The 12,903-nt window shown below is 38.2% G+C and overlaps 1 protein-coding gene across 2 annotated transcripts; it reads right to left on the minus strand.

Annotated features, from left to right (window-relative positions):
• Positions 1 to 517: 517 nt before the first annotated feature.
• Positions 518 to 12,496, minus strand: LOC126169644 (E3 ubiquitin-protein ligase RNF113A). Of its 2 annotated transcripts, none has more exons than XM_049920659.1 (2): positions 12,304 to 12,496; positions 518 to 2,393 (listed from the first exon to the last, which is right to left on the minus strand). In XM_049920659.1, the coding sequence occupies exon 2, from the start codon at positions 2,380 to 2,382 to the stop codon at positions 1,426 to 1,428; it is 957 nt and encodes a 318-aa protein (XP_049776616.1). In that variant the 5' UTR covers positions 2,383 to 2,393; positions 12,304 to 12,496; the 3' UTR covers positions 518 to 1,425. The 2 variants fall into 2 exon arrangements, with proteins under 2 accessions (XP_049776616.1, XP_049776615.1); XM_049920658.1 differs by having other exon boundaries at positions 12,281 to 12,493.
• Between the last annotated feature and the right edge of the window lie 407 nt (positions 12,497 to 12,903).

Genomic DNA, 12,903 nt, shown 5'->3' on the forward strand with positions numbered 1-12,903 from the left:
CCTTCCAGCTCTTCCTACCCAAGTGCTTGCTAATTCCATACATTCGAATCAGTTTTCCAACAAGCACTTGACTTTTGCAGTCTATCTAAGTCTTGTTTTTCATATTTCCTTCCTCTTCTTTATTCTCATCTATACTTCAGTTTGTCTGCCCTTTTGCATCATCATTTATTCTATAGCCTTTTCTGCTTTATGTTGTGATAAATTTCAATTTGCATCCTTTAACATTTTTTTGACTATACTTTCCAACTTACAAAGCTGATTTTCGTTAGACACTATTTGTCTTTGTAGCTGTATCAGCCTACAGTCTGCTCGGAGTGACCAGCCATATGAAGTCAATTCTATACAAGTCAAAAATTGTTACTCTTTAGTTTTCTCAAATGAAGTGGATAATTGTATTGTAGATCACCCAAAACTAACAAAATTGTGGCTCTTACTGAATAATAACCTAACATAATATTGTTACTTTCATTGTTAATATGTTAGTCACATAATTATTTAATTAATTAATCAACTGACAGAATAGGTCGCATACTTTTATTACATCATTTTTATTGTGGAACAATTTTTTACAATGTACACGTAAAGAATAAGTAACACAGTTTGTGTCTGCATGTGGAGTTGTCTTTAAAGTAAAACTAACACTGTAACTGTACGGAATACAGTTCCATTCTAGGACTTGAGAGGTCTTGTGCACAATAATACGGTCGTGTTTGACTGTGTTGTGTGAACAAGAAAGCAGGAGAAGAAAAGAACTATACTATTCACAGTTACTAAAAGTAAAGTTCACAAAACAAAAACATTTATGTACCAATGCCTTTACATTCAGCAGCTACAATGGAAAAATAAAGTGGAAATGATTACAATTCTCTGATCTTTATAGTTATGTCAAAACCTGGTTAAATGAGTTGAAGAATATCGATGTAATAAAAACCATTTGCATTTATGGACCCTGATGCATGGGCATCAACGTCTACCATAACTGTGAATGCTAATCACCTTTACTGATATCAGAACAGTACTCAGTTTCACCACATACGTAACAACAAGTAAATCATAAGAAAGAGATCTGCAAAAAAGGATTGGAGGAGGTTAAGTGAATTGTTCGTTTCATCTTAGTACTCCAATAAGCACGCAGATGAAGAGCAAGATAAACCTGCATTAGATCTATTCTCATAACACAAAATCACGGACTTTGCTCCCAGGTGTCACCTTATACAATTGTTGCTAGCACTGTTTGCCTAGTCACAATGTATATACCTTATCATCTATCATGATGTTTGTATGCCATTATTCACATATATTTACTTGCTGTTATTGTAGCAGACAGACAAAGAAAACCTCTGAAAAACTTTCATTTTCAATTTTTGCAATAATGGTCCCATAAATGTGTTCTGTAATAATACCTGTAATAATTCTATTTACAATTTAGTCAGAATCACTGTTTTGGCATGCATGTGCTGTTTCAGTATTTCTCTTTTCGGCATTTAATTTTGCTATCAACTCTTTAGCAGGATTAAAAACACCATTTGTCTGTTTGTTGCAAATGAAACATCGTGTACTTTTCCTGTACTGTGTTAGGGCACATTTCTCACAAAAATAATGGTTACATTTTGTGACAATAGGATTCACAAATGATCCCCTGCAAATAAAGCATTTAAATGGGAGGCCTTCTGAATCAGAATCTACTTCATATTGATGAGGATCATCATCTGTTGCACCATATGTACCTTCCTGCATTTCACGTTCTAACTGCCAACCATACTTATAATCTGATCTGTCATGTAAGAACTTACAACTATCACCAAAACCACAGAATCCTGTTTCTTTATAATCTTTACAAATGTCTGGTTGGTAATCCCATCTTACAGTTGCCCTAAGGTTAGCAGGTGCTCTAATAGGACCTTTGCGAACCATTCCACTACTTGCGTTGCCCTGAGCAGTGTCCTTCTTTTCATAAAACTGAGTATAATTATTTAAACCTCGGTAAACCTTATCATCTTCCTTTCCTTTCAGTTCTTTATTAATACGTACTGCATTTTCAAAGATAGCTTGAGCATCTTTATCAACTTCAGTTTCTATTTCTAGAATTGCTGTTGCTCCCATGTCCTGTGGACCTTCTCGATCAGCATTTCGCTTTGAACGATAAGAAACTGTCAAAGTATCTCCTTCATCTGAACTATCGCTCTCTTCCTTACTGACATTTGTGGTTTTTTGTAAGCTTGTCTTTTGTATAAGGGGATTTTCTTTCCCTGTCCTTCTCTGCCTTTTGACAATCTCCACTTGTTCACTGCTATCAGAGGAATCTGAACTCTTTCTCCTGGCCCGCACTGCTTTCCTTTTGAAGTTTGTCTTTTTAAATACACATTCACTGGCATCAGCCATTTTTCAGTTACCTGAAATATAAAAACAGGTATAGTTTAATAACAAGTAATAACAGTAAGGGCAAAAAATAACACACATCACTGCAACAGTAAATACTGAGTGTCACAGGATATCTGTCCAATGAAAAGATGTAACTCATTTGGTCAAACACTGTTAATGGTAGCAATGGGAATTAACTGTGTGAGATGGAAAGGAGTCAAGTAGGAGGAGACGTGCTCTAAGTTGTATGTCTAATCCACAGTTTGGAGAGCTTGGTATGACACACCAGAATATGTTTCCTACAGAACTTAAAATTAAACAAGTGATAATAATTGGACTTATGGTAAGAAAGATATTAACACTAAGAAGTTACAACTTCACAAGCTATATGCTGGTATTTCACAAAGCATCAAGGCTTTTAAATGAACACTGAATTGAGCCCCCCCCCCCCCCCCCTCCTTCCTCCCTCAATGTCCTACTAAAACCTGCACAGTCAGGAGCTTTCAAACTATTTATTTATTAAACATTGCATCAAAAGTTGTAGAAATGACAACTAATCACTGTAAAAATGATACACTGAGATGCAAGCAGGAACAATGAAAGGACATTAAGCTTTTGGCCAAAGCATTTTTCAGAAAGGAAAACCTACACTTTCACACAAGTAAGCACACCTCACTCATAGATGACTGCTAACTATCACTCATAGATGACTGCTAACTATGACTAAAATGCAACTGTGTTTCATCAAACGAAGCAGCAGTCCAGAGTGGGGTGTGGGATGAGTGGGGAGAAGAGAAGTCACTACTGTTTGGAGGAGTGTGCAAGGACTAGATGGTGGCAGGACAAGGCTGCCAGGCACAGTGTTGAGATAGTGTAGGAGGAAGGTGGTAGTGCAGAAAAGGAGAGAAGAAGAGAAGGGGAAATGTCTGGTAGGTGCATTGGCAGAAGCATTGCTTAAAAAAGTTATTAGGAAGGCAAAAAGTATGTGGTATGCAGATAGAATAGCTAAGTCTCAGGATAAAATTAAAACCATATGGTCAGTCGTAAAGGAAGTGGCTGGTCTGCAGAGACAGGTCGAGGATATAGAATGTCCGTGTTACTGATAAGTCGCATATATGCACAGTATTTAATAATAACTTTCTAAATATAGCAGGTGAACTAAATAGAAACCTAGTCCCAACAGGGAATCATATAGCGCTCGTAGAAAAAAGTGTTCCAAGACTGTTACCTGAAATGCTCCTCCATGATACTGACAAGAGGGAGATTGAGTTAATAATTAAATCACTAAAGACCAAGAACTCTCATGGATATGACGGGGTATCTAGCAGAATACTGAAGTATTGTTCCATGTATGTTAGCCCAGTACTTAGCCATATCTGTAACTTTTCCTTTAGGAGTGGTCGGTTTCCTGACCGATTAAAGTACTTGGTAGTGAAGCCACTTTATAAAAAGGGAGACAGGGATAATGTTGATAATTATAGACCTATTTCTATGCCATCGGTGTTTGCTAAAGTTATCGAGAGGGTTGTATATACAAGGCTACTGCAGCATTTAAATTCACATAATTTGCTGTCAAATGTACAGTTTGGTTTTAGAAATGGCTTAACAACTGAAAATGCTATAGTCTCTTTTCTCTGTGAGGTTTTGGACGGATTAAATAAAAGGTTGCGAACGTTAGGTGTTTTCTTTGATTTAACGAAGGCTTTTGACTGCGTTGACCACAAAATATTACTGCAGAAGTTGGAACATTATGGAGTAAGGGGAGTAGCTTACAATTGGTTCGCCTCTTACTTTAAGAACAGAAAGCAGAAGGTAATTCTCTGCAATATTGAGAGTGGTAATGATGTTCAGTCGCAATGGGGCACTGTTAAATGGGGTGTTCCCCAAGGATCGGTGCTGGGGCCACTGCTGTTTCTTATTTATATAAATGATATGCCTTCTAGTATTACAGGTGATTCAAAAATATTTCTGTTTGCTGATGACACCAGCTTGGTAGTGAAGGATCTTGTGTGTAATATTGAAACATTATCAAATAATGTAGTTCATGAAATAAATTTGTGGCTTGTGGAAAAACAAATTTGATGCTAAATCACAGTAAGACTCAGCTTTTACAGTTTCTAACTCACAATTCAACAAGAACTGATATTTTAATCAGACAGAATGGGCACGTTATAAGCGAGACGGAACAGTTCAAGTTCCTAGGCATACGAATAGATAGTAAGCTGTTGTGGAAAGCCCATGTTCAGGATCTTGTTCAGAAACTAAATGCCGCTTTATTTACCATTAGAACAGTATCTGAAATAAGTGACATTTCAACACGAAAAGTAGTCTACTTCGCATATTTTCATACGCTTATGTCATATGGTATTATTTTTTGGGGTAATTCTTCTGATTCAAAAAGGGTATTTTTGGCTCAAAAACAGGCTATTCGAGCTATGTGTGGTGTAAGTTCTAGAACCTCTTGTCGACCCCTATTCAATAGTCTGGGAATTCTGACATTGCCCTCACAGTATATATTTTCTTTAATGTCGTTTGCTGTTAGCAATATTAGCCTATTCCCAAGAGTTAGCAGCTTTCACTCAGTTAATACTAGGCAGAAATCAAATCTGCATGTGGAATGCACTTCCTTGACTCTTGTGCAGAAAGGAGTGCAATATTCTGCTGCATCCATTTTCAATAAGCTACCACAAGAACTCAAAAATCTTAGCAGTAGCCCAAACGCTTTTAAGTCTAAACTGAAGAGTTTCCTCATGGCTCACTACTCCTATTCTGTCGAGGAGCTCCTGGAAGAGCTAAAAAATTAAGCAAATTCCAGTGTTACATTCTTGATTTTCTTTATTTAAACTAATCACGTGTCGCCTGAATATGTTTCTTATATTTCATTTTATCTGTTTCTACAATCATGTTATAATTTCATGTATTGACTCGTTCCATGACCATGGAGACTTCTCCTTAATGTGGTCCCACGGAACAATAAATAAATAAAAAATAAATAGTGCACTATGAGGTTGAAGGGACACGAATTGGGAGGTGGTGATATGACACATGGGGCAGAAACTTGTGTGGAGGTTGTGGGGCCACAGGTGACTAGTGGTTGACGCTGAGATGATTTCAGAAGTAGAGAATGTGTTGTAAGAATAATCCTCATCTGTAAAGGTCAGAAAAGTTGGCGGTGGAAGGAAAGATGCAGTTGGCCTGGATTGTGAAGCAATCATGTTACACTCAGCTGCAAGTTGTGCCACAGGATCTTCCATTTTGGTCCTGGCCACTGTCTGACAGTGGTCATTCATCCTGGTGGACAGCTGATGATAATCATAGCAATATAAAAAGCTGTAAAATGATTGCAGCAGAGCTGGTATATGACATGGATGCTTTCATAGGTGGCCTGGTCTCTTATGGTGTAGGATAAGCCCATGACAGAACTGGAATAAGAAGTCCCGGATGGGTGGTTTGGGCAGGTCTGGCACCTAGGTCTTCCACAGGGATATGATCCCTGTGGTAAGCAGTTGGGAGTGGCATAGGGATGGACTAGAATGTTGTGAAGGTTGGGTGAATGATTGAACACAACTTAAGGAGCGGTGGGAAGGATCTTGCCTAGAATGTTGCTCATTTCAGGGCATGGTGATAGATAATTAAAGCCCTGACAAAGGCTGTGGTAAAGAAGTTCCAGTCCCAGGTGGTACTGTGTGATGAAGGGGGCACTACTTTCTAGCAAGTTCTTGGGGATGGTGGGAGGACTGAGTGTGTTTGGGGATATGCAGCAATGGGAAATCTGTTTGCAGACTAGGTCTGAAGATAGTACCTGCCTGTGAAGGTCATTGTAGGATCAGCATATTGGGCAAGGGAGTTCTTGTCACTGCAGATACACTGTCCCCAGGCTGTATGGGAGAGAGAATAGTCGTGGAAGGGATGGCAGCTGTTGACATGCAGGTACTGTTAGTGGTCAGTGGGTTTCATGTTGACAGAGGTGTGGATGGAGCCATCAGAGAGGTGGTGACCAATGTCCACGAAGGTGACACACTGCGTTGAGGAGGACCAAGTGAAATGAATGGGAAAGAGGGTATTGAGGTTGTGAAGGAATGTGGGTAGGGTGTCTTGATCCTGAGTCCAGGTCATGAAGGTATCATCAATGAACCTGAACCAGACCAGCAGTTTGGGTTTTTGGGAGTCCAGGAATGTCTCCTCTAGATGACCCACAAACAGTTTGGCACACAAGGGTTCCATGGGGCTGACCATGCTGTGCCATGGATTTGTTTGTATACTTCTCCTTTGAAGGAGAAGTAGTTGTGTGTTACGATAAAATCAGTAGGGTGTATGAGGTAGTGAGCTTGGAGCCTTAAGGACAGTGGGAGAGGTAGTGTTCAATAACAGCAAGAACTTGGGCATGAGGGATTGTTGATGTATAGGGAAGTGGCGTCTATAATATGTGAATCTGCTGTACAACTTATTCTTTTTTGTGTAACAGTTTTGTTCAGAGACTATTTTCCAGTATCTGTTGCACACATGTTGTGGGTACTGGAAAATTTATGGGAAGAAAGGATATTGGAAAACTGTAGTAAAATACAAGCAACACAAATTCAGACTACAATTTTCCAACATCACTTTTTACCAAAAAATTTCCCTGTATCTGTGACATTTACTGGTCATGTAATAACAAAAAAAATCCCAAACTGTACAGCAGCTTTCAGTGTTGCACACAGTCATTTCTACAATGTATAAAAGCTCTGGAACTCAATCAACATTAACTATTTTCACATAAAAAAATTTTAACTCTGATACAGGAAATATAAAGTCTTCTCAAAGTTCATACTGTATAAGAAATATGCTTAACCATGAAACTTAAAAAAATAGTAATAACCACTGTAGTCTAGGGGTAGCATTTTTGAGCAGTAATCAAAACATCCAGGGTTTGATCACACTCGCTGCTAAAATTTTTACTAAAAACCATAAGCAATGTTGTCCAAAGACTTCTGGTATAAGAAGTCATCCTTTTTCATCCAATGGTTGTGTCAAAGAGTGGACAGTAGCTGACAGAGGTTCCGGGTACCTCCTTGTCCTTGGGTAGGAAACTGCCCCCAAAAGGCAGGAGAATCAGCACTGATCAATGGCAATGGAAACCACTGCGTCAAAGAAGCCTAATGTGTATCCACACAAAATGAGGCCTGTAACTGAAAAAGTGTTATGAGAATCTCTGCATTGACAAAGGATTCCAGATCAGTCCCCTGCTCTGGGCTTAGGAAGGGACTGCCATGTAGGAGGATTCCAGGAGAAAAATACTCAATAACCAATGGAAGGGGAACATTTTGAGTCTGAATGTGAAATGTCAGAGGCATGAACAGGGCAGGGCAGATAGAAAATGTGAAAAGGGAAGTGCTAAGGTCCAGTCTAGCTAGTGGTGTTTAGTGAAGTGAAAAGGAAGGAAGATAAGGCTTCCTGGTCAGACAAATATAGGGTACTATCAACACGAGCACAAAATGGTGTAACATGAGTAACATTCCTCATTAACAGCGAGGTAGAACAGAGAGTAAGTCAGTGTGAACAGTTCAGTAATAAGATTACTCTCATCATAATAGGCAGCAAATCAACGTCAACACAATAGTTCACATATACACACCGGCACCACAAGAAGAAGATCAAGAGAGAAAGTACTTGAGAAGATTGAATGTGTAATTCAGTGTCTAAATGGACATGAAAATCTAAAAATCATAGGGGTCTGTAACACTATAATCAGGGGAGGAATATAAACACAGTTAAGGGAGAATATGAGCTTTGTGTCAAGAATGAGAGAGGAGAAACATTAACAAAGTAGGCCTACTGTAATTAATTTCACTTGGTAATAATGAATACACACTTTATAAATCACATGGGGAGGAGGTTTACTTGGAAAAGCCCTGGAGACATGGGAAGATATCAGCTGAATTACATCATGGTCAGGCAGAGATTCCAAATTCAGATACTGGATTTAAGGTGTGCATAGGAGCAGGTACAGACTCAGATAAAAATTTAGTAATGATGCACAGTAGACTGATGCTTAAGAGAATCATCCAGAAGAATCAATGGAAAGAAGTGGGATACTGAAGTACAGAGGAATAATGAGGTGAGTTTGAAGTTCTCTAAAACTGTAGATAGTGTGACAATGAATGCCACCATAAGCAATTTAGTTAAGGAGGAATGAACACCTCTAAAAATAAATAAATAAATAAATGGCAGTCATAGAAGTAGGACTAGCAAACCAAGGAAGGAAGGCAACTGCAAAGAAACCTTTAGTAATGGCAGAAATACTTCAGTTGATTGACAGAAGAAGGAAGAACAAAATGTTTAGGAAAAGGCAGGGATATAGCATTATAAGTCACTTCAGAATCAAATAAACTAGAAGCCATGGCAAAAGGCTGCATGAAAAATGCAGGAAAAAGTGGGTTTCGGAATGACCGATTCAGCGTATTGACTGGTCAAAATAATGTTTGGTGAAATTAAAAGCAAAGACATCAACATCAAGACCGCATGAGGAATTCTGGTGTAAAACACGAAGGAGAGAGCAGATAACTGTAAAGAGTACACTGAGGGGAGAGATGTCTGATGAGGTGATAGAAGAAGAAATGGGAGTCAATATGGAAGACACAGAGTACCCAGTATCAAGACTCAGAGTTTAGCAGAGCTTCTGACTTGGGATCAATAAGGTGAAGGGCAGAGACATCACTGCTTCAGAATTTCTAAAACGAATGTAGGAAGTGGCAACTAAACAACTAGGTTTGTAAAATCTATGGTTTCAGAGACATACCACCAGACTTTTGGAATATCACCAGCATAATCCTGAAAATATCTGTCCTTGCTAAGTGTGAGAACTATCACACAATCAACTTAACCTCTCATGCATCCAAGTTGCTTATAGGGATATGTTAGATATCAATTTAGCTTTAGGCAATATTAAGGCACCAGACAGGCAGTTCTGACATTGTGCATGATAATGGAGACATGACTTAAGAACAAGTGAGATGTATTTATAAGATTGGTCGACTAGGAACAAGTGTTTGGCAATGTAAAATGATGCAAGCTGTTTGAAGTTCTCAGGAAAATTGGTGTAATCTGTAGGAAAAGGAGGGTAACTTGCAATATTTACAAGAAACAATAAAAATAGAAGGCAAAGAATGAAGTGTTCAGATTAAAAGCAATGTAAGGCAGGTATGTACTCTTTTTCTACTAATGTCCAATTTTTTACATCAAAGAAGCAATAACAGACAATATTTAAAGAATTTATCTTCAATGACAGTAAGAAACACAGCAAGCCAATAATGCAGATTATATACAGAAATGTTAAAATGTATACATTTTCAAGAATGTACACTGTCCATCTGTGTATGAACTTGAAACAACTTGTATAAAAAATGATCTACTACAATGGAAATGAGCTATGGTGTCAGTGGCCGGGAGTTCCCAGGCAGGAAGTTCAGCCCCCAAGTGCAAGTCTTATTGAGTGTGACACCACATTGGGCGACTTGTGCTTCGACAATGGGGAAGAAATGATGATGATGATGACAACACAGTACCCAGTCCCTGAGGGGAGAAAATCTCCCACCCAAGCCGCGAATCGAACCTGGGCCCCCGTGCATGGTATTCCAACATGCTGACCATTCAACTAATGGGGTGGACTCTACTACAATTAACTTTACTGATAAATGTTGAATATGAATACGCAAGTGCGTCGAGTCTCAGTTTCAATGAACTGTTTTTACAGCTTCATATGTCTCAAGATAGAAACTCCTTATGATATCAAATGAATGTTATCCGTGAATGATATTCATATTTGCAAGTTATTTACCTCCATTCATGTGACATATGGTCACCAAGCTCATCATGCTCTCAGAAATTCAGCTGAAGTGCACACTTCGTCTAAGATAGTTCATGAGCTGTTGCAGGTTTTGAGTTTTACTATCACATTTGCCCATCAATAAGTGTTGTGTGGACACCCTCATGGTAAGGCAGAATGCCAAGGAAAAAAATATAAAATAGGCATGGAACACTGATTGCAGGAAAGTAAACATATATCGGATAAAGACAGGACCTACAGCACATTAGTACCAAATGCAAAGACTGTGAAGCAGCACAAAAGGATTACTCATGATTTAGTTAAGAAAAGAGGAGGTGAAGTTTAACATGACACGCCCTTTCTTTTTACTGGTGAAATAAGTTATGTGGAATAGAGCAATCACAAAACATGGGTGCAATGGGTACCAAAATAATAAATTATTGTGAAATTGGCTAACTGAAGCATTAGACAATGTTTGGCCAGTCCACAACTCAACTACCAGCTTTCAACATAAGGTAGATCTAGCACTTCACTGATCAGCCTGTCACCACAACCTACATCCTAAAAACTAAGAGAGACACAAAAGTAATAACGTCAGTGTTGTGTTATATTTCTGTTTGTGCACTTACAATGTCACAAAATTATTATGTCATGGGGCAATGTTGACACATGGTGTGTGGAGCTGCCTAAATCTATTGGTCACCATGAAATGTAAGGACAGTAACGATCAATGCTAAATTGCATGCTCCATAGTTAAGTACATAAGATGCATCATAATGCCTGACTGAGATTTGGCTATAATATAATACTGCTTTTATATTAATCTTCCAGCTTTTGTTGTTTATGGTGAAAAGTGTTAAACAAATGGATTGAACAAGGGCTTAGGGCTAAGCTGCAGGATGATCTGTTTCCACAACCTTCATTTTGTAAGTGCTTGTGCATTGGTTCCAACAAAATTATCAATTTCCAAAGTCAACCGCAACTTCGGCTAGGTCATGATCTGCCAACACAACCATGGTTTTGAGGAGACACCATCACACTCCAATATCTAATAAAAGTTATGAAGTGCCTGCCCTTGCTTTTTTCGTATTTATGTGCAATGTATGTACATAACATTCTTCAAAATACTTGTCAGGGGCCAGTCCATTATGCAATATACATTCTCTGAATTTACCTTGCAGTTTCAGATTTTATGATGAAAATTGCATTAAATATGGCAAAGTACATCTAAATATGGTCCAAATATTAACATTACAGTATGTTATAAATCAATGTGCTAAACAGCCTACGCTTACCATTCACATACATTGGCTTTGCCAACACACAACCAAATTATTACTTTCTACCCAATGTAGCCCCTACGGTATGCTACAAATTTATCTGTCTCCACAATCAGATTAGATTAATGCTTGTTCCATAGTTCATGAATATGACACTTCATAATGATGTGGAACATTTCAGCTTAACAAAAGTTTGTTTACATCATAATTCAACTTCTTTTTTCTTTTACAAATTATTGTCTGATTACTAATTCATATCTAAAAATTCACGTATTGAGTAGGAGGAGATCTCATTCACAAATTATATTAATGTGTTTTTTAATTATGACTGGATACTTGTCAGACTTTTGAAGTTATTTGGTATGTAACCAAAGTTTTATGTGCGAGTATAATTCACTCTTTTCTGTGCCAAAGTCAGACTTAACCCAGCATAGTAAAGGTCAGCCTTTCTCCTAGTGTTGTAGCTATGCACACTGCTATTGATTTTGGTTCGGGTTGGGTTATTCATAGCAAAATTCATTAATGAAAATAGTATTCCGGCATACTACTTTAATGTTTGATTACTGCAATGAAGCGGAACATTTAATATACTGAAAATAGTACCAAAGATACTCTAGAATAGTATTCTGGGGACCGTGTGGAGTGGCACTAGAACAGTATCTTAAAATAGCTGATGCTAGTTGTACTCCAAGGGAATACGTCTTCATAATGATCAACTGATATATCAAAATGGTGCAATATTTGTGTGTCCATAACATTTCATGTCTGTACAGTAAATAAACGTGAACTGTTGTAGATTGCCTTTACGAATTATTTTCATTCTTTATTTCCTTACCAGTAAACTGAGCACCGTCTCACCTACTAAAACGTCCCTCGGTTCTGCGACTTCTCGTTTGCAATGGTCCAAGGAAATATGACAACAGCATAATACTACGTTGTTATGATATGTATCCTACAAACCATGAAAGTAACAGATAAAAACAAAACACTTAATAGCCTTGCTGTGTTTATTTTCCTGTGGTCAAGACCAGGATTACCAACATGCGGAAGCCGCTAAACTAAAATAAAATCGTATTTCGCAGACACAAAACCGTACAGATTCTAAGCGCAAACAATGAGTTCAGTACTGAAGTTCAATGGTAGGAAAGTGTAAAAGGACGTTAATATTTGGGCGTTAATGACCGTAATGTCCCTGTAGTTAGAATTAAGTCCGAGCTTCAACTCGATGAAATCTAACTCGATACGACCACGAAAATCGGTAGAACGAAATCGGGCACGTCATAGACGCGAGAACGGAAACAACGTGGGGTTTTCCACTCTAGGGCAGACGACTATTTTGGAGTGTCAGTTATTTTTAACCGTTATAAAAAATTGTCAGTTATTTTCCACAATCGAATTCACACTGTCCATCACATCACGGCACTTCAAGTCACGTGACCTCAACCTGCTTTGCTGGCC

Source organism: Schistocerca cancellata, chromosome 1 (genome assembly GCF_023864275.1).
Source record: "Schistocerca cancellata isolate TAMUIC-IGC-003103 chromosome 1, iqSchCanc2.1, whole genome shotgun sequence".
Classification (NCBI taxonomy): domain Eukaryota; kingdom Metazoa; phylum Arthropoda; class Insecta; order Orthoptera; family Acrididae; genus Schistocerca; species Schistocerca cancellata.